The sequence below is a fragment of the Uloborus diversus genome, chromosome 3 (genome assembly GCF_026930045.1).
Source record: "Uloborus diversus isolate 005 chromosome 3, Udiv.v.3.1, whole genome shotgun sequence".
Classification (NCBI taxonomy): domain Eukaryota; kingdom Metazoa; phylum Arthropoda; class Arachnida; order Araneae; family Uloboridae; genus Uloborus; species Uloborus diversus.
Window position 1 is genome coordinate 30,233,790 of NC_072733.1, and position 23,845 is coordinate 30,257,634.

The 23,845-nt window shown below is 31.3% G+C and overlaps 1 protein-coding gene across 1 annotated transcript in view; it reads right to left on the reverse strand.

Moving 5' to 3' along the window:
• The window catches only part of LOC129218311 (exportin-7-like), a 223,957-nt gene that overhangs the window by 115,060 nt on the left and 85,052 nt on the right, over positions 1-23,845 (reverse strand). The window contains exons 12-17 of the mRNA XM_054852545.1: positions 15,639-15,774; positions 8,318-8,423; positions 5,502-5,711; positions 5,277-5,421; positions 5,050-5,197; positions 4,895-4,965 (exon numbers count right to left, since the gene is read on the reverse strand). Of these exons, the coding sequence (XP_054708520.1) occupies positions 4,895-4,965; positions 5,050-5,197; positions 5,277-5,421; positions 5,502-5,711; positions 8,318-8,423; positions 15,639-15,774 (816 nt within the window). The remainder of the gene's footprint in view (positions 1-4,894; positions 4,966-5,049; positions 5,198-5,276; positions 5,422-5,501; positions 5,712-8,317; positions 8,424-15,638; positions 15,775-23,845) is intronic.

Consider the following 23,845-nt stretch of genomic DNA (forward strand, 5'->3'; position numbering starts at 1 on the left):
AAAAAACAATAGTGTCAGGATTCAAACAATCCGGCATTTGTTCCTATGAAAACGACTTCGTTGAGAACGACGAGGTTGATGATCTTGATGAGCCAGAACCTCGCATCACTTGCGTTGATGAGGACATGTTAAAATTGTTTACTTCAGACACTGAAGAATCTGATTTTGATGGATTTTAAGTTGGAATTTTTGCCGTAATATATTTTGTTCACGTATCAAAATTTGTTAAAATGTTATTTTCATCAAAATGTATATATTTGCTTGTATTGTGTTTTCTGTTTTTCTAAATATAATTTAATTCTTTCAATCCCTGCATTTTATTTACTTGATCATTTATGCTGTTTTTTTGCTTGTATAAAGGTAAGTCCATTGAAAATTCAATTTTTAGTATGCGGCGTTTACGATGATGCGGCGCTTCTGAGCATTTCTTTTTTTTTCGAAGCGATTTTTGCGGGGTGCGGCGCTTCCGGCGATGCGGCGTTTCTTCCGGAAATTACTGTAACTAAAGGCTGTGTTGAAGTCTATTTAAGTTCCAGATTCAACCCTGATATTACACTGCCCATAAATGCGTTAATTCTAGATAAATTGACGGCCCCACTTCCAACTGAAAAAATTCAAAAGGAACATTTCGCACACTTAAGTAACATTAATTTAGCAGATGAAAACTTTTACCTTCCAAGTAAAGTGGATATGATTCTTGGTGCTGATTACTTATTCTCTATTTTCCTTCCGGGTCAGATAAATTGTTCAGAAAGCAATTTAATCGCTCAAAACTCAATTTTTGAATTTTTAGTTTCGGGAAGACTGCCAGAAAATCAGTCGAATTCAAATTCATCAACTAGCTTACATATTTACGAATTAAATGTTGATTGTGAGCTTAGAAACTTTTGGGAAATGGAAGAAGTATCAGTAGCGAAAAGTAAATTCTTTCACCGGAAAAAGAATTCGCAGAAACACTTTAAAAAAAAATTAAACAAATGCAGATGGACGTTTTGTTGTGAATTTACCATTTTTGAAGTCGAAAGCTGAGTTAAGTGGTTCAAAACCAGCGGCTTTTTCGCAACTTTTTGCCATGGAACGAAAATTCAAATTCAATCCGGAATTCCAAAATCATTACAAAGAATTTATGCGAAACTACGAAGATTCAGGTCACATGTCACCTCTAACAAAGAATTCAGGTATTCTTCTAAAAAATGAAGTGTTTTTTCCCTCATCACGCTGTTTTCAAGCCATCTAGTACAACTACAAATTGAATGGCATTTTATTCCTCCTTCTGCCCCTCATTTCAGAGAAATTTGGGAAGCAAGAATTCGATCTGTAAAGTTTCACCTCAAACGAGTAATAGGAGAAATAGCTCTAACCTTCGAAGAGCTAACTACATTAACTACTCAAATTGAAGAACTTCTGAATTCACGTTCAACCACATGTGTTGACGTCAAGAATACGGACTCTATAAATGCTTTGACTCCTTCGCATTTCCTTACAGGTGATGTGATAATGTCAGTTCTGGATCCAGTAACCCTGAGCGAACATAGCTTCAAAGGAAAGTGGGAACTCGTCCAGAATCTCCGCAAAGGCTTCTGGAAGCAGTGGTCAAAGGAGTACCTCTCATCTTTGCAGATCGTCGAAGCGGACCACCCCTCATGCCAACATTCAAGTCAACAATCTTGTGTTAGTGAAAGAAGCCTCATCACCTGGTTTGTGGCCCTTGGCTAGGGTTCTTGAAGTTCACCCGGGAGTGGACGACCTGGTCCGCGTTGCAACAGTAAAGACAGCTAAAGGGATCTTCCAGAGACCGATCTGCAAACTATCTCCAATTCTTATGTATCAGGACTCAATTCCTGATAGGGTGGGAGTATGTCTGGGCCAATATGCAAATGCACTGTCCGCAGAGGGCAGCACAGGTGACTGTGGACATAAAACAGCTAAGCTCCGTGAGAATGAGCGGCTTCCTACCTGATGTATCTTAACAGCTTTCGGACACTCGTCTATTACACTGCATGTCGCATAACTTTTATAAAACCAAGAAGGGTTTTAATTTTATTTATAATGTTATTTTAATTTACTGTATATATGTTAAGTCAAATATAATAGTTTTAAGTAAATCATAGTTTTCTTGCCTATATTCGTACAAATCATTACAAGAGCAAACAGATAGCATATGGCAAAAATTCAGCAGAATTTTGAGCTTATTGAGTTGAACTCAACATAAAGAATATTCATGCAAGGAAAAAAAAAGTTCAATACTAAGGAAATTAACTGAAGAAATAAAGATGAAAGAGAGCTGAAGTTTTCCCACCAGATTTTTCAACAACTAAAAAAGCATTGAAATCAGAAACTAATTATGCAGCTTTTCCTTCATTTTTGCTCACTTCAATTTTTAACTGTGAAGTGGTTACATTTTACAAATACTACTTTCACATTCTCATTGCTAAACATGATAAACCAGAGGATGCAAAAACTTAAGACACACATGAAATTTTCAAAAGAGTTTTAAGATGAAGGTAATAATTTTTTAAACATTTAAAAAAAAAAAAACATTTTAGTTTTTACATGAAATACACCACCATGTATTTCTGCTTTAGCCCTGGTTATAGGGCAGTAACTTACTGAATTTTAGTTTTTGCCTGTAAGAAATGACTTTTACTCAAACTTGCAGAAAAATGGCCTTTCTTATGCATTAATTTTGCATGTTTTACCAGAAGACTTTAGTCAGACTGAATATGAAGGTCAGAAAAATTGCTACTATAATGAGCATTCCCATTTGAATAAAAGAAAATTTTAACACTTATTGAACCATGATATTTTGAAGAAATATGATTTAACACTGAGAAATTAATTTTGCACACAAATTTTACGGTTACCTCTAGGTTAATGCTGTACTGGTTTAAAAACAAAACAAAGCATGTTATTTGTTATCGCTTTTTGACGGATTTGCACTTCTTCATATTTAAGACTGAGTGTGTAATACAGAAGAAAAAAAAAATCCGAGAGTGATAAATGCTCTTTGGCAAAATAAACATGCCATATTGAAAGATTAAAGCAAAACAACTGTATATATCCTTCTCAAACCAAAGACTGACTTTGAACGATAGATTTTTTAAAAAAAAGTTTTAATTTGCTCTGAACACATATAAAAGTAGAGAAAAATATTTAAAAAAGTCTCTGAAGTTTTTATTTTTCAGAAAATTAATGTCTCCCAGAGGAATGACACTAAAATTATTCTGTTCTAAATCAGAAGCAGAAACATCAAATTGTAAAATTGATAATTTCACACAAAAACACAATGTTTAGGGAATAATCAGCATAATTACTAATTATTTACAAAAAATAAAATAAAATTAAATAAATAAAAATGGGAACACTTCCCATTGAGCAAGTATATCATTTTCTATCTTTCTTTTTTTCTCCAGAAAATGTTTTTTTTTTCTTCTGACTGTAAACAAGACATGAACAAAAATCTGTCATCCACTAATTAAACTAACTAATACTGTGCAGCATTAATGCATTTTATTTAACTTGATGTCATTTTTATTTAGATGTGTCCTGCACACGACACCTGGATTTGTTAAAAAAAAATAATAACAATAAATATGTTATGAGGAAGGAAAAGTTGTAAAAATGTAATGTTTGAGAGCAACAGAAAGCTAGGATTTAAGACCAGGGATCTTCAATGTAAATTACTTTTTAAACAATATTAGTTTATGACAGCCATATTTGATTCTACTCACTCAAATAATGTGCAAAATTTGTCTGAAAAACATAACTAGTAGTCAGTTAAAAGAACATTTGATTTTTTAATTTTTCAGGGTGTCTAGGGATTTGGTGACCCAAAGTTCAGTACATTTCCAGTTCATCAATTTAAAAATCTCAATTATCATATGGCGAAAAACTTCTTATTTCTATTTCACAGCAAAATGAAAAGCAAAATAAAATATAGCTCTTTTGCTAATTCTAACAAATATGCACATATGTAAACACTTCTGCCCATTAGTTTACTGTGGTTGTGTCTATTAAGCTTTTTGTTATAAGATATAATAAGTAGTCAAACTGAGGTTGTATGGTGTAAAAATTGTAATTATCAAATTAATTAAAACTCAACTAGAGTAATCTTTAGTTCCTTTCTCATACAAAAAATATACAGTCCACTACCAGCGACCAACCATTTATTGAAAATGTGTATACTTTTTCATCTTTACACATGTATCTCTAATTAAACTATTACTTCTTTGTACTGTACATACACTATTTGGTTGAAGTATTACACAGCCTTTAGAGAACAGTTGATATACATAAATATTATTTATCAAAATACATGAACAGAACTTTTGCTAAGGTAAGCTATTTAGCTTAAAAGTTCAGTTCAAATCAAAATACTAGAAAATCCAATATTTATTCTACCTACATAATTTAAATGCTTACCTATACAATTATCATACAATTATTCCACTTTAATGTGTCAAAAGAAATTCTGATCAGTTATTGCAGACAACAATTTATATTGCTACTCAGTTTCCCTCAGAGGGATAGATTAAATTCAAAAGTAATTTTTCGAATTTTTTCGGTACTTTTCGGATATAATACAGAAAAGAAAAATCCAGTATCTCTCTCTTTCTCTCTACATATATATTCAGTACTTCCAGTATTTCCAGTATCAGTAGACACCCTTTGTTCTTAAACTCTGAGTTTTTACATTATAGATATTAAAACAAATTTAAAAAATATCCACCTTTGATGGACCCTTGAGAATTAAAGTCATAAATGGAATTTAAACATTATTAAAAAAGTAAGTCATGTGTAAAATCTTGTCATTAGTTATAACACAAAAAAAAAAAATAATAATAATAATAATTAAAAATAAATAAATAAATAAAACAAATAAATAAAAGAATACCTTAGTTTCTGCTTCATTGAAGACACCGGTTTCAGCAGCAGCAAAAGCTGCACCCAATGATTCAAAGGTTGCTGGAATGGATAATAAAAATTTTTTAAACATATAATAATGCATTAAACTAACAAAAAAAAGATACATAACTTAATGAAAAAAACCTGTTAAAGGCATCATGAATTGCTCAAATTTTTCCTCATCTTCTCCTAAATTAATAAGTAATAATCTTCCTAGGGCAGTATAAAATACAGATCGACATCTCATATCGGTTATTTGAACACCACTTCCCAAGAATGGAAAATGTTCGCTCTGGAAGAAAAAAGGGGATATAATTACTATAGAAATTATTTAACTGCTTTAATAGCGAATGCTTACAGAAAATACTTACAGTATGATTATTCAGCATAAATTGCACTTCTTCCAGTTTAACTAATTTTCTAACGCTAGTATAACCAACAGATAAATCACTCAGAAGCTGGAGTGTCCGGTTTATAATTTGTTCACTTCTGCTCCAGTACTTCAGATTTGTGAGTCTTAAAGAAAATTAAAACTCATTAGAAAATAAAATAAAAAAGCAAATAGTATTAATAAAGACAAAATTTAATCAACTAACATTTTACGAATAAAAACACTAAGAACCATAGATTCATCAGCAACCCCGAGAACTTCTGATAACCTCTTGTACACCTTCGATGTTCGTTGAATTTGATCTCCCACATATATTTTTCTGAATTGCTCAAAAAAGTATATCATTGCCATTTCCAGCTTTTCACAACCACCCTGGGAGATACGATTATCTGTGAGATTCATCAACTGCAGAACTCTAGAAAAACAGAAAGAAAAACGATATATGTATATATATATATATATATATATATATATATATATATATATTTACCTAGGTATATAATATCATAGCTGCCTATATGTTAAATTTTACAATGCACACCGTGGCTGTATTTGCACACTTTTTAAACCAACACACAATAAATCATTAAAATTTAAAGCATTACAATATTTTCAAATCTTTATTTGTGATTAATCAGCCAAAAAAAAAAAACATAATGCATTGGAGCGTAATGTTGAAGTGTTAAGTTGCGCAGCTAACAATAGACACAAATAAAAATGCCATTTCAAAATTGGAACATTCCTCATGCCACCACTCTTGGCTTTTACAGCAGTGTCCATTCTTCTGTTCTAGGGTCACAATATTCCTCTTTACAAGCAGGGCCTCTTATAACACCATTCGTTGAAGTTGGTACAACTGGATTGCTTGGCATGCATTGTATAAACTTGGGCCTACAGGAACTTAGTTTGAGGTTTTTTTTACCCTCTTTTTAGCTTCATGAGCATATTTTCCCTGTTTTTTTTAAGTAATCCTTTTTTTCCTTTCACTTTGCTCCTTCTGACATTTCTTTGATAGGTGTATTTGTAAGGATGTTTGAGATCAGTTTTCTGCTTTTCCTCTTTGTTTTCTCACATTGTGTTGCTTTAGGCAATGCATTGAAATCAGAAACACTAACAGGCTTCTTTGGTGCATTGGAATCAGCATTTGACATAATTTCTGCTTTGTCTGGAGGGTTTATTTGTTGGTTTTCTACTCCCAAGGTCTAAGGATTAGCACTATTAGTCTCAGGCAACAACATCATAGTTCGCTAAAAGCGAGAGAATTATGAGTCATGATCCTTCATTCCTTAAACCTTTTATCGACATCTCCAACTGTAGCTGCTTTGAAGTAAACGGTGCTCAAAAGCTCACCAATATTTTTTTCTGTGATAGTCCTAGTAGGATTTAATGGGGGAAAAATGACGCATCAGAAGCTAGAGTCCCCGTAGACGCGGGGCAAGATGACGAGCTCGTCAGCTTGCCCCGCGCTTCAGCCCATCATCTTGCCCTGGACTGCCTGTTTGAACTGATTCTAATCCACTTCCATAAAAGCAGGCGATTTATTGACATTTATTCATGGTAATAGGTAGTATTTAAACTAAGTTACTCATTAATACTAAAGAGATATGATATATCTTATCTATATCTGTAGAAGAGTTTATTTACACATGATTAAAGGTTACACCGTGGCAACGGTAAAAAAATCAGAGCTTCAAAAAAAAAAAAAAAAAAAAACCACAAATATGGCGATTTCAGCATCTTTATACTATTGCTGATCGAAGTATAACCCCTTGCTAGAATATCTCCCATGAAATCCCATTTTAAAATGGAATCAAATACACAAACAACTGCTTCAAAATGAGTATCTGTTTCCCTTTTCACTTGCTAGCACATGTTTACATTTTCTTTCACGAATTTCAATAAATCACAGACACTTGACAGACCTCATTCTGACGTAAGAGAGAAAAATACTAATGTTCAAAACTGATCTTTTGGATGGAACATGGATAAGTAACGCCATCTTATAGTAAACATTTCCTTCTAAAACTAAGCTGCACAGTAGCATTCACCGTAAAACAGATATGCGTGATTCGAAAAGGACGAGCAGCTGATGCTGACGCAAACTTGCGTTGTTCGTCCGAAACAGAAGAAGAACTGAACTCCATGCCATCCGTCACCTTTCCCCAATAATACCAACCAAGATGTCAGACAAACAAGCATTTTGTCAGCATCATAAAAATAAAAAGATTTCTAACACACTGAATTCAGAAATTTCTCATCACATTTCAGTGTAATAGATTTTCCATTTATTACTTACATCACAAAATTTATTTCCACAAACAGAACGTATTGAAGATAAACTTGAACAGAAAGCATCAATACAAAAATGTTGGCCACAATTCATTGGAAGTTAACATGCAAAGATGGACAGGTTTTGGAAATCAGTTGTGATCAGAAAAAATGAATTTTTACTGCTTTTCGTTAAGCTTAACACTATTGTGATTTCATTAGTTTTTTTATTCTTGGTTTTAATATGTAGTGGAAGGGAATTTATTCGTTTGGCATCCAGTGGTGTTCCATAGGGTATACTCCATATATGCCAAAAACTCTGAAACATTTTTTAGACACATAGCGTTTTCTCTCAAGCTTAAAAAAATTTCACATTATGACATATTATGCATATGATTGCATACACATATTGTGCGTTATGGATTACTGAGAGTATATCCTCAGAAAAATTGATGGGAGTATCAATTTTTCACTGTTGTCATCAACTCAGTTTTCTCACTCAAGGGGTTTTTAACCCCTGTAATACTTCTTTATCTACACCACTGACATTGCTTGTAATCATGTTTCATATTAGCCACTCTGATATAAAAAACAAATATCGATGGCTAAGGTCTGATACCTTGTAAATTATGCTCTTTAATATTGAGTTACGCGGTATCACTCCTTAGCCATCAATATGTTTAAATAAGTACAGAAAAGTAGTATAGTAGTATTTATAGTAGAAAAAGATGTTTGTTTTTCAAAATTGCATACCTGCAAATGAGCTCACCATCCATTGCATCATACTCATCAGCAGCATTAAAAGAAACTCTCCCACCTATAGCAGCAGCAATTATATACACTAGCCATGTCAATTGTCCTTCAATTAGAAAAACAACATAGATTTTTTTCTTTATAATTAAAGCAAAAACATCTTTTTATAGGTAAAAGTCATTTTAAAATAAAAATAACGCATTAAATTAAAAAATGGAGCATAGTACAGCATAAGCTCACTTTCCTAACCTTTACCTTATAAGTAGAACATATAAACCAAATACTTTCTCTTAAAACACACCCTAGAGATGCAGATGTAGTACTAACAAGAACAATACTACAACTCAGAAAATCAAGAATTTAAACTGATACCCTATTCAAAAGAACAATTTTTGTGTCTGTAAATCTGAAATAGTTACATTTCTGTAGTTCGAAAATTGACTACTACATAGAGGAAATGATGTAGGAGAGACTGGGGTTAATTGTTACAATTATTTTTCCAATATTTTTTTTTTTACGCTGACTATTTCTAGTATTTACACGTGTGAAACTTTAAAATGCATCTAGATTGTTTAACATTCATAACATATTTTTTAAAAAATTATTAGAAGCTACTTCAAAGTATTTTAAGTTTTTAGCACATATGTAGATTGTAACAACTTACCCCACCACAAGGCATGTTGTTGCACTATATGGGGTTAGTTGTTACATGAGATATATTTTAGTAATAAAATGAATTTTACACATTTTGTGGTTTATTTTGTTACAATTTTTAAAATTCTTAACCACGTTAAAAATCAAAACCTTTTTAGCTTTACAGATTTACTTTATTGATGACTTATTCTGATAAACTATCATCATCATAACCATTGTCTGCGTATGTGAATTACAATTTTTACAAGCATATAAATTTATCAAACTTAGTACATCAGTCATGCACCCATTGGTCACAATTACAACATTGAAGCCATTTAGTTGTGTTTTTTTTGGATTCTGAGCAAAGGTTTAACACACTCTATGCAGAACCAGTCTTCAGCTACACTTTTTTGTCTTTGTGTCTGTTGATTTCTTCTCTGTTAGAGACAATTTCCTTTTCACAGATTTTTGTGCCCCAGCTTCGGCTTGCAAAACATTTTTTACTGGTGTATCTGTTAAAGAGACGCTGACCTATGGTTTCCGCTTGCAGACCGTCTTCACTTCTGCACTGTATGCAGCTTTGGAGAAAGACCTTCATTCGAATAATACATTATTTATTATTATTATCATTGTTGTTATTATTTATTCAACCATACCTAATTAACAATAAATTAAATCATAGAATGAAAGAGATCAAAAATACTACTTACCACCACTAGCATGTTTCATCTTACTGCAGAATCTCTCTAGTGTCACGAAATTCATCGGTTGCCTTTCGTAATGAACTACCTGCAATTACTTCTTTAGCCACCTCCAGGTATGTTTCCTTAGGTGTTTTGTCCCGTCCGTCTTGTTTTTATAGTCCCTACCATAACAATTTTTAAAAATAAAACATAATATTAAATTAAAACTTGCATGGGGCAAGTTGTTACTTGTAATAACCCGAACAAAACTATAACAACTTGCCCCATATGACAACAGTTCAAATCTTGGCACATATTACTGGTATTATATCTTTGTACAAAACTTTTAAATATGTTAGCACTTACCTGAAACTGTAGGCTTTCACATGGTATAGAAATCAATCTGTTATCTGCAATGGCTTCGTCACAAATAGAAAAATAACAGCGGAAAAAAACTTCCCAACTCAAAAAACCATTTTCCTTGAGCACTCTCCCTGCTACAGACTGCAAGCACTCCACTGACCGTCAGGGAATGCAGATGAGTGAGTGCTATCATCTAGTGGAAAGGAAGCCAGTTTCACTGGCAGTTAATTTTAAATTTGAATGTAACAACTTACCCTGTGTAACAATTAACCCTGGTCTCCCCAACTACTAGTACAATGATTTAATGAGTAAGTTCATTTTATTTTTGCTCAAATGAAAAACAATTCCAGTTGTTACAATATAGCAGAGTGAGGACTGACTATTTCTTTTCATCTTCCTCAGGGCTGATATTTTTCTTTACTCAAAATTTGACCCACATCTTTATTTTTATAAATGATCCACCAACTCCAAATGTGTATGTCCGGGGAAAACTCGGGAACTACTGGACCAATTTCCCGTGCCGGTTTCAGTGCCGTTCTTCATGGTTGTAAATTAATAAGCCTTTCCTATTTCTTTAGTTAGCTAGTAATGGAAATGTTATTTTTTGTGCATTAAAGAAAGAAGCAATATTTGTTAGTTAAATGCAGCTGAAATTGATTTTACTGAACAGCTCATTTAACATTTTAAAATTTTGATGCAGTTTTTGTCCGTAAGTGCAACTCATGAGTGTTACCCCAGGGAATTAAATATTTTTTATATGCAAAATATTTATTTATTGTAGTTAGCAACAGTGTAAGGGAAGCCATATTTGATTCTTCTTAGAACCTGTAAACCTAAAAATGGATATATTTATTCCTTATATGATGTATATTGAAATGTTCAATTCAATGGGAAGAGTTTTTTAATCAAATCTTATGACAGGGTGGTGACAGGAACTGCGAAAAAAAGTTCCCTGACTTTTCCCTGATTAAGTTCACCAAATTTCCCTGATTTACGTTAAAAATGATAATGGTTTTCTTTCTTTGCTCTACTTGAAATCCATTGTATGTTTGTATAAAATGCAGTATTTTAAACATTTTAAGTTGTGTAAAGTTGATGAACTAACGATATATTTTAAAAAGATGCTACTTTTTTAATAAAATGGTTGAAAAAAAAAAGCCAAGACAATTTTTTTTGGGGGGGGGGGGAGGGGGAACTACAAAACAGTATATTAAATTTTTATACAGTGGAAAGGTTATAGAAAATTTGAAAAAAAAAAAAAAATAATACTTCACTTCCAGAAACCACTTAACATAAGAATTTTAAGAAACTATTAAAATTACTCTTAAAAACATACATGTATTTATGATAGAACTAAAAAGTAATTGAAATTATTTTGAACTAAGTTTTCAAACAGTATAATAACTGTTGCAAGAATAACAAGTAATAGTGAAAGAATAGAAGTAATGTAGTAATTCTTATATAACTAATTGACATATTTATGCAAAACAGATGAAACCATTTGACATGCATTCATAGGGAGCTTTTCTCTAATCAAGAACATAGGTTTTAATGAATGAATACAGCATTTTAAAAATAAAAAAATAAAGATATTCACTTAAGTACACAAGTTAACTTTTTTTCAAATGATTTCAGTATGTAACGAAAAAAAATCTTAGATTGCCTTTGTAGAAAACAACTTTGAAATGCAAGAAAAAAAAAAAAGCAATTAGTTAATTTCAAAATATATAAAAGAAGAATACAACTTGGTTATAAAATTAAAGAATTACTTAAGTCTGAAGAAAAGAAAACCTTTATAATATGCGGTAACAACAAATAGTGTAACGGCAAAAAATGAAGTTTTTTTTAATTGAAAGTTCAATTTTAGCAATTAAATTAAAAACGTGAAGAAGTAATAACTTTTAAGCTTTTATAGTATTAATTCAAAAACCAAAGATTTCTTCTTGAAATCGTGATTACAGTACTTAATTACTTTGAGACAATGGAATAAAGGCAAAGGAGCTAAGGCGTTAATGAAGGCTTCCTCTCTGCCTGTATGGTTGTTTATTTTACGTAGCATTGAAAGCGTATAAGGAAATTTCAAGCTAGGTAAAATAAACAACTTAATAGACACAGAAGCAATCTTAGGAAGTTCATCCTGTGGTTAATAAGTAAGATCTAATACTTTGATGTTGAGAAAAAAAGATGCACAAATATGAGGCAGTGTATAATAGCACCTCATTAATTATATATTTTTTAGAACAGATAATGGGCGGAAAATGCGTAGGGAATTAGAGTACTTAACTTCGTTAAGCAAAAAAATTTTTTTTTTCTTCATAAAATCAACTTTCCCTGATTTTTTGTTATTATTTCAAAATTCCCTGATTTTTCCCTGATTAATAAAGTTCCCTGACTTTTCCCTGATCTGTCGCCACCTGTATGAGTGTTACCTACTTTGTAATTTTTTTTAAAGTATAGAAATGAGGTTTTTTTTTTTAAAGAAACAGAAGACCAAATTAAATTTTCAAAAACAGATAGAATTTATTCCAGGGAAGAATTCTTCTATAAATCTAAATCTTATGAGTATTACTTGAAATAGGTAATATTCATGAGAAGGGAGTAATACTCATGATAAGAGACCCAAATAATGAGTAGATCCATAGTTGTAGATATTGCGTTACCTTTAACTCATGTCTTTATCGAAGATAAATTTTTCATATATATATATATATATATATATATATATATATATATATATGTATATATATATATATATATATATATGTATATATATATATATATATATATGTATGTATGTATAATAAATTCACATTTATTAAAAACTGAAGTGTGAACACTGACACAAAGTTAATGATTACAAAATGAAATTTGTGTGCGTTGTTTAGGAGGATCTAATTCTAAGATATGGTAGTCAAATGACTGCATATTTTAGAGGAATCACAGCCAAAAAAATATAATAACTTCTCATGAGTCCATCCTCATTATAATAATCTCATGAGTCCATCTCTCATGAGTGTTACTGTCTCTCATGAGTGCTTAGTTTAATACGTTTTTATTGTAAACTTTACACTTTATTTAGGAAACAAAGTAACACTAGTGAAAAAAAAAAACAACAAATACTTAAAATTTCTTAAATAAATAAATATTTATACCATTTTGACTTATTACTGAGTATTTAAGATAGTTTAAACAAGATTTGCAAGATTATTTATTTTTAGAAAATAAATTACAGAATGTGTTTGAAGGTAACACTCATGAGATAAACAATGACTAGCCAAGAAGTATTTTGGAATTTCTAAAATCTAAGCAAATATACTCAAATAAGGGAAGTTACTGTCTCTGGCTGCTGGTTAGAAAGCTATAAATTGTAAGGAATTTATACCTATAAAAGTTATAATGTTTAACAAAAATTTTGAAATTGTGTCGAACCTAATGTGTCAATGCATTTGAAAATCACCCTATTTATTTGTTTATGCAGCCCAGAGAGATTTGCTAAAATTGAGTAAAATATTCAGACTGAGGCATAAAAGTGTAACAGTTAGAAAAGGGAAATGTTTTAGGTCAAATTAAAAAAAGTTGACTAGTATGGATTCACTGACAAACAAGAGTTCCATCTGAAATTGGGAGAGTTGGCATTATACTTGAGTTTAAAAATAAAATATCAAAAATTAGATGAATTATCAGGATTTATAGCAGTTAACGTTCATGTGTAAAAGTTTCATAACTTTCATAATTTCATTGACAAGTAAGTCAGTGTGGCATTGTCACACTGTAACAACTTATAAAAAAAATTCCAATTGAATATCATATAAATGTAAAAAGATATCAAAGGTCTAATGAGCTGTATTTCATTGATTTTCAGATAGATGAATCCATGGAACAATCCTAAGGAGCAAAATCTTCGCTCCTTAAAATTTCACTTTTCCAGAGGGCCCCATGCCTTACCTGGGTAACTAATTTGAGGAAAACGTAGGTGTTTTCAATGTAAATCAAACATTTTTATCTTCAGTAGGAAAAGCTGAAAACTTCGGAAAAATGTAAGCTTTTTGCACACAATAACTTTGCACAATACAGGCTAATATATCATGCATCAGAAAATAATTCAAAGCTCTTATTTTGAAATAATAACTGTTTCAAATAATTACTCCAGCAAGATAACTTCAGGGATCCCAAAGTGCCATGAGAGAAAAGGGAGTGTTAAGAGCTCTGGTCGTCAGTTGCTGATGCACTAGCAGAGGGGGGTTCCCAGCCTCTGGGTTACATCCTTATACCAGGTAAGGAAGCAATATTTAAGGAGTCATGACAGAATTCCTACTTTTAAAACATATAATAATACAGTTTTAAAATTATTCTTGAAGACAAAATAGCATTATTTTTTATTTTCCTTTGTAGCGATGTTAATTGTGGTTAATTTTATTATTAATAAATGAATGTTGGTTAAATTTTTGTTGAAAAAGTTGTAATGATAGTTACTGGAATAGTGTTGCTTTTCATTAATCAAAAGAAAAGAGTTTCAATGGTTTGTTTTTACCACAAATGTATGGTAAATAAGGAAATTAATTGAGAGAAAGAATTTTGACTAAGCTGAAATGCACATGTTACAATTTACTTTCCCCTTTTTTTTCTTCTGATTTTTACAATAATTGTGTTACACTCAATATTTGTCTTAAGTACCTTGAGTTATGAAAATTATGCACAACGCATCAATGTATATGGAGCTACACATATGGGGTCGTGGGATCTATTGCAGTGATCCTGGCAGGGAAGGGAAATTTTTGAGTCGATTCTAGGTGTTGCCACTCATAGAAGATTTCTCTCCTCCTTTATACTCCATGGATGAATCATAAGGGATTAATAAAATTGATCATAAATCAGTAGCACTTGCTTGCAATCTTTCAGCATTTTTATTCTGTGATTTGAGACAAAGAGATTATTTGCAGACAGTCCACTAAAAACTATCTACTGTGCGAGAATAATTAAATTGCAGCTCATTAGATCATCAATATCATCTCAAATTTTTATGATACTCAAACCCCCCCTGGAACATATTTTAAGTTGATACAGATACTTGGCTACAAAACTAAGAAAGCTATAAATTACTATCTTTTGTGTATGCATAGTGAAAAGTTAACTCCTTTGAACAAACAGATTTTAACCAATAATTAAATTTAAAATTGAGTGTAATGATTCTCTAGCACACAGATATGTTTTGTGAAAGTTTGAAGGAACGCTCTTCCTGTTAATGAGCTAAAAACTTGCAATTGACATTGGCATTTTTGAAAGAAATGCTTATATCTTTGTGAGCATTGGTGATATACCAATGAAAATTGTGCACAGAAAATAAACTGATTTGAAATTTAGTTTCTTTTTAGCACAATAAAAAAAAATATTTTTTATACTATTTGTTGTTAATTCTCTAAATACATGCACAAGTAAATTTTTTCGAGAAAAATTTATATGAAAATAGGAATGAAACATTTGGTCTAGTATTTCCCGATTCCAAGAGTTTTCAATTTTTGAATGCATTTGAATACTGCATGATGTACATATTTCTATTATTACAATTTCTTAAATCATTTATTCACAATACTGTAATATCATGCATGTATCTTAAAGCAGCATGCATTAAAAATACATACCTTCTTGAACTTGGATGTCTAGTTGGGAGATTGGGACAGCGCTTATCAATTCTTGATACCTCTGAGCGGCTTGATCGAACAACTGTACAAGTAATGCACATGTTTTTTCATACTCACACCTTCCTATGATGGACATCTAAGGTAAAAGAAGAGTAGTAGCACTTAGAATAACACATGTACAGAAAAGCCACAAATTGAAACAGTAAAAACCTTAGTAACTCAACACAGAGTATGTATTGATCTGGTGATACAGAATTCGAATATTATTTATCAGTAGGGGATACTGGGAATACTAGATCCCCTTTTTTGCTGGGGCTTATAACTTTTATTTGATTCAGTGGAGCTAAAGATTTCACATTACATATTTAGAAGTCTTGCCCCATCATAATGCTTTGCAATTTTTAAACTTTATATATTAGAATAAAATATTTTAAGGAAGATCAAACACTTGTAAAAGAATCAAGTCTCTTTTGTACAAGGAGACTTGATCCTGGTGTGCAGGAGATATGCTCCCAGAGGAAAAAGTGTCCTTATACCTGATTTAAATATAATCAACTTCTGATAACCCAAGGGATCAGCTGAAACCTTTGAATTATTAGAGGTTCCTCTCTGAGCATTTTTAAAAGTAATTCTTATTTTGTCTTGAAGAAGTAGTGCATAATAGATTGACTACAGCACATATAGTTAGGAAAAATAAATTATTACAAAAAAAATTAAAGGGAATTTTTTTTAATTCAGTTTATTTTTAAAGCAGTTTTAAAAACTTTTTAAGTCTTAAGCCCACTTTCTTGACTTCAGTTCGCATTGCTTTTAAACATCTTTTGTTGTAATTGCAATTTTTTGAAAAAAGGGCAACTTTTTTCAATTTTTGCCAAATTTTTAAGTTTTTCTAAGATTAGTCAGCAAGGAAATAGTAGTCAGCCATGGCAAAAAGTAGCTCAATCTGATACTTTCCAAGACATCTTGTAACACTGTACGCATTAAAGAGCACTATTGTAAATAAATTATCCTTCTCCCACAAGCTGATAAGCAAAGCAGAGTATCAAAGGAGAAATACATTTTTTTTTTCTATTTTGGCTGCATTTTTATGCATAAAATGGAAACAAAACCTTCGACTTAAAAGGCGTTCGAGATATACAGACAACTTTGTACTGAAAACACAAAACTATTTTGGGAGGGAATGAAAACTTTGAGATAGAAGAATATTCAAGTTATAAGGCTTTGATTTATGGAGAGTCGATTGTTTACAAGTCAAAGTTTTATAATTGCAACATGGCTCTGATTTATTCAAAGAAAAAAAATGATTGTGTGAAAGTAAAAAATGAAATAAAGACAAACAATAGCTATTAGGGCAGTTCTCAAAAGGTGGGAACAAACACAGACCTCAACTTTGAAGCTTCAACACCAAATAACTTTCATTTTAATTAACTCAAAAATTTTTGAGTTAAATTATAATACTGTATTAAGACAAGAATTGCCATAAATTTTTGAAAAAATGCTCTTCAAATGCCCTTAAAAAAATATTTTCTTTGCTAAAAGGCACAATTTTGGACATACCAAAACGTTAACTGAGCAAATGAACCATTAAAAAAATTTTTTTTTAATTATTTCCATACGTTTCAAAAAAATATTAAAGGCATGAATCTTACACTGAACAATTTTTTGTTAATATTTTACACAAATAACAAAAGTAAAGACAGATTATTTACTTTGTAAACGATTTTAGAAAAAAGTAAATTTGAAATTTGATGCATGTCCAAAAGTTACGATCTTTACAATGCTATTTTTTGAGAACTAAGTATATGATGTTTTCGTTTTATATTTATTTATCGATCCTCAGAATCAATTTTTAATTGTTTAAAAGTGTTTTCATAAGCTTTTATGCAGTATCTTAGAAGAAAAGTAATTTTTTTTTAAACATACATGCGAGATGTCCAAATGGTGTTACGATCTTGATGCCGATAATTCTGTCCGTTTATTCATAATTTTTAGATGATCCACTGTCTTCTAACCTCAATAAAAAAGGTTATTATAATGTTATCTTCTTTAATCCATCGGTATTTTGCATAATTAATACGTTACACATTGAACAATACATAAATTACAGTGGAAACATGGCTGGTTATGATCGTAACGGAAGCCATTTTGCGCTAAAATCGCCAAGCAAACCTCCGTTGGCGACAACACAGTATACGATAAGCTAAAGGTTACCAGAGGGGAATTCCAGTTTGACAAAAGTAGTTTATCGTCAGCTGCACCAGTTTTGGCGACGTTAACACCTGCGCTAGCATTCCCCCCCCCCCCCCCCCGCTTTTATTATTTTAGAATTTTTTTTTCTCTTTATTTTGGAAACATAATTTAACGATCACCAAATAGAAATACGAATTTCTTTTTTCAATAATTTTTTTTAGACATCGTTTTAATTCTTATGACAAAGGAAAAAATATTTATTTTTAAAACTGATGATGTCACTTTTAATATTTGTATTATTTTTAATTTGAAGCATTTTTTTACCTTTCATCAACTTCTTCAAAATCATTCCAAAACTTTATTATATGTGAAGGGCAGTATGTATAGCCATTCAAGTACTTCATTAACATCCTCTTTATTATTAAATTGCAAAACTCAAAAAGTAGTTAATAAAATTTTCATTGGAAATGTTAAAAATCAGATCAACAATTGTCAAAAATGTTGAAACTTACATTATGATGATGTCCAAAATCCGTTACCTACAGGACAACAATGTCCAAAATCTGTTACCTACAGACTGCTGATTTAATTTGCTAATTAACATTTTTTACAAATACCTGCTGTCTTTTCATGTTCATATATTGTGTTCTAGGTATGCATACTATAGTATAAAAGCAAAATTGATGTCAAATTTGAAAAATTTTGAAATTGCTCAAAGTTAACTTCTTTGTTCCCACCTTTTGAGAACTGCACATTAAAACTAATATTTAACCAAAAAAAAAAAAAAACTATTAAATGAAATAATTAGTATTGCTTAAGAAACTCATGCTTTTTCATCAGTCTTGATCAAGTACTGACTTGATATTAAAGTAAGACAAACAACGTTAGAAAAAGCAGAAATTTGCCAATTACAGCAGATACGTGTTTCGGCAGTTACAGGGAACGTCTTTTTCAATGCAAAAAATAATGAGCGTATGGATGAAATATCCAACAAAAGCCAAGAGCAGACAAGCATGCAGCTTAAAAGTTAAAAACAGCGGATTAGCCAAACACCAATGACAAAGTTATAAACCAATCAGGAACCAATAGGAATGCAAGCAAAGGCCAAGAGCTTTCTCTTAGGTACGAAACCCAGAAAGAAAGAATTCAATTGGACAAAGATTAAGCCGAAGCTTAAACAAAAAGAAAAGAAAAAGTCAGTAACCGTGAACCGCAAGAAAGGAAAAGCTGAATAGAAAACCATGGAAACCATTGTTTTTTCACATAATTTTGATGCTCTTTCAAGCAAATTTTTAAAGCACGCCGAGTCTGTCCGATATAGGCAAGTTTACAACTACAATTAATTCTATAAATTCCACAACAATTAAGAGGGTGAATAGGATCTTTAAGAGAAGAGAATGAAAGTTTATTAATAAGAGAGAACATCACCTGGAATTGGAAACATTTTAGAATCTTAGCAACCTGATAGCTTACAGATGGAAAGAATGGCAAAACAACCAAATTCTTTCTGATGAAGGTTCGGTTAAGAACATTAGTTTGGGATTTATTTGAAAGTTTTTTATAAATGGAATCAATCAAAGTTGGCGGATAGTCTCTATCAATTGCCACAGCTTTAAGATAATTAATTTCCACTTTAAGAAGTTCCAACGAAGAACAAATATTAATTGTGCGATAAACAAAAGAATTGAAAGCAGAATATTTTTGATTTGGAGGATGAGACGATAATCTATGAGGAGGTAAAGAAACAGCAAAAGGTTTGTGATAAACAGTAGTTTCAAAACCAATTTCAGTATGAGAAACAAGTACATCAAGAAATGAAATGCAATTATTCCGTTCTTTCTCACAAGAAAACTGAATATGAGGATCAATGGAGTTTAAAATAGATAAAACCTCATCACTCTCAAACTGATTCTGGTTCAATAGAATAAAACAATCATCAACATAACGAACATAAAATTGAAACTGCAGTTTTTGGAACAGCTTAACCTCAAAATAATGCATGTAAATATCACTAAGAATGGGGCTAAGTGGGTTTCCCACAGCCAAACCATCTAGCATAATATAAAATTTCCCATTAAAAACAAAAGAACATTGCTTAAGACAAGTACAGGTAAGGAAAATTAAATTCTCAATTTCCGTATTGGTGAAATGAAATTCAGAAAGTCTTCTACGAAGGCATAACAATGAACCTTCCGCGGGAACGTTCGTAAATAAAGTTAACATCAAGCCATAAAAGAATTATTTGGAACGAAACTATGAATTTTTTTAACAAACTCAACAGAATTTTTAATAGTAAATAAATTGTGACTCCTAAGAGGAGAAAACACAGAGACTAAATATTTTGCAAGTTTGTACGAAGCCCAGGGGTGATTGTGTTTCGGTATTTTACCGAATTTCCGGTATTTTTATGTCCGAAAATACTGGAATTATGTTTTTTTTTTGTTATGCTTTTATCTCCCTACCTCCGCAATTTTTTAAAATTATATAATACTCATCAAATATACCTGCAAGAGCCTTAAGATGGATACCTATCCCTTAAGATGGACAAATAAATGTCAAGATAATTTGTATAACACCAGCTCAAAAGTAACTTTGTAACCCATTAAAAATTTAATCACATGTACACACAATATTTTGACTCAGAACTATTTAATACTATGGCAAAGGTGCACTTAAGTAATAAGGGTCAAAGCCCCCCCCCCCCCCGTTCTCGCTTTGAAACTTTCAGGTATTTTTTGATGAACTCACAATCACCCCTGCCGTACCAATATTGGAAACAATTGGCCTGAAAGGAATACCAGCTTTATGCACCTTAGGTAAAACATAAAATCTAGCACAATTAGCAATAGATGGAACAACAGAGCGTTTAACATTTGAAGGAATAGACTCAACAGACTTGACAGCAGATGAAATAGTTTTTAACTCTTTATTACTAGGATCTTTAGAAATTTCAGCATATGGCCCAGGAGAAATCAAATCATTAGTTTTATCAACATAAGATGATTTGTCAAGAACAACAATTTGGCTACCCTTGTCAGCTTTGGTAACAACAAGATCAGACTTCGAAACTAAGTCTTGAACAGAACGGCTAACAGTATTAGCAAATACTGGTTTAGAAATTTTCGAATTAAAGTCAATATTAGAAGCTATAAGATGCCGAATCGAATCTTTTTGAGAGGAAGTTAAGGCACTAAATTTAAAAGCTTTCTCAACAAGAGCAATAAGCTTTGAAAAAGAAGGTTTAACACTCACATCAAAATTATCATTACATTTTAGAGCCTCAATTTGAGAATTGCTTAATGGAACGCTAGAAAGATTAACAACAACATTCTTATTAACAACAGGTAAACTATCAAGAGGAACGACATGAGAAGATTTACAAAGCATAGCTAATTTCTTTATCAAAACAATTTGATGTTTATCAGAGGAACGAAGGGTTCTAGACCAAGAATTTCTGTCAATAACGTTAAAGTCGGGAATGGAATTAGAAACCGAAAGATGTAAATCATAAAGTTCACGTTCAATAAACGATAAAAGCTTCCTAGTTTCCTGGATCAAAGCTCTGAGTAAAGCCAATTTTGACCGAAAGATTACATTGTCAATTTTGACAGAAAGTGCTAAATTACATTTCAAAGAGATAAACTTTGGAATAATTTTCTTGCACCTACACTCTTGAAGAAATTTTAAATGGTTCAAAAAACGAAATTTCTTAATCCGAAGATTGGCAAACCTATTGAATTGAGACATAATCAAAAGCAAAAACAAAACCGAAAGAGAATAAACAAAATCAAGCAAAAACAGAATGAATAAGAAACAAGAAGTGACAAGTCACGATCAAAATACAATAAACAAAATTCAAAAAACAAAAACACAAAATGCAAAAAAGGCGGAAAATGTAAACGTTAGGCCCGTTTCAGCCACAAATAAACGTTGTTTGTCTTACTTTACTGTTCAGCACAAAGGTATTTATTTATCTTACTGACTTGATATGTTTCAAAATTAACACCAACAATCAGCTGAAATTAAGTGCTTTGAATAAAAAGAAGAAAAATTATTAATTTGCAAAACTCAAGAATGATTTTGGAAAACTAAACAAGATGATAAGATAAACAGTAGATTTAACAGTTCGTGAGGGCATTTTTTTTTTGTACAATGGGGTAATATTTCTCCCAAATCAGCTTTTTTAAAGGTCTTTTGAAAGGTAACAGTATTTCTGTTAAACAATAAGTAGAAGAAATTGCATACTTATGTGTATAATCATATTAAAGGACACTTGATCCCCGATCAATGGTCTGAAAGAATCAAGTATCCTCAAGTATATTTTTCAAATATATTTAAAAATTACAGCAAAAGAAGCCAAAATCTGACAATTCTCACATTTGTAACATTATTTCAAATCTGTCACCTTACATAAAAACAATATATGTACTGCTCAGTTTCTTCAAAAAGGTTAGGCACCTCTTTGATCCATAATTCAAAAAAATAATTTTGCCTTTGAAAACTTACAATGTTACAAACCTCAGAGCTACCAACTTTTGAAAATCTAAAATCGTAACAGCATTTTGCGGCTGGGGAGCAGATTTAAACACAGTGATGTATTGTCAACATTATAAAGAACAAAAACAATGATACTTAACAAATTTCAAATATGATACAGAAAATATTGGTATGGAATAAAAATTTTTACACAGAATAATTTAAGACTATAAAATATTGATTTTAAAACTCAATTCTTGATTATTAGCTATACCTTTCACCCGGTCGTTGTGTCTTTTTGAAGTAAAATGCTTCCGGCAATCATTGCGACCACCACATTCAACTGAAAAATTGCTATTGCAAATAGTACATCTTGCATAACCCGCCTTTAAAGATGAAATGAGGAATGTTCAAGTGCTTTTACATTACTATGTTTTTTTTTTTTTTTTTTTTTGCATTCTTGGGGTTATATATTTAAAAAAAAAACACAGAAAATCGCAATTTTGGGACCCACTTTCCTTGTAGTTTAAAGCTGAAGTTCGTAGAAACTACGATTTTTTCATAGCAGTTGGCAGCTTTGCATAATCTCAACAGCATATACAAAACAGATCATCTGATGTTTGGAGATGTAAACCTCCTATTTTAGTTTGGTAATGTTGACTTTATCAAAATTTTGAACCATGGCAGTTTCAAGATTTGACAGGGTGAACAAGTCTTCGGAGAGACAAGTATCCCCACTCTCCCTTAAATGTTAAAAATTTCCAGAGTCATATAATAAAAATTTTTGGTCCCTATTTTATACATGCACGAAAAAAACAAAAGTAAAACATGTCTCTCATGGGTGCAACCAGGATTCAAGTAAGGGAGGGGGCAAGCAAAGATGACATGATAGTGACCGGGTCACCCTACCCCGGAATACTTGAAATTTTATTTTAAATATTCACCAATCATAATTTGTTATTGCATAACAATAATAATATAAGAATAATTTCAATTTAAACTTTAAATATTTAAATATAAATACTAAATTTTACAAACAGGTAAAAAAAATGTTATAGGGCCATTAAAAATGCACTCGAGAGGAGGGAAGCTAAGGCACTTTTTCTGCAGTATAAATTATGCAATTGATGTAAACATACATCACAATGAGTAACTAAATTCTTTTACATGACCAATTAGCAACTACAGTTGGCTCTCTGTTTAACGACGCTCTATTTAACGACTTTCTCTACTTAAAGACGGCTTTTCATGGCCCCAGATGGTCCACTTTAGTTTAAAAGCATTCTATTTTAGGACGATTTCTACTTAAGGACGATTTTTTGTGGTCCCCATCTGTATTTGATTTCTCAAACTTTAATGTTGGCAGCAGAAAATGGACCTAATTACGGTATAACTTTGATTTAACTGTACCCGATTTACCGATTTTCTCAATTTTACTATGCATTTTACTGGTCCAGATTTGACTGCATTAAATGCCTACGCTCTTAGATTTAACATGAACTTTTCCCAGTCCCTTGACAATCATTAAATCATGATTATAT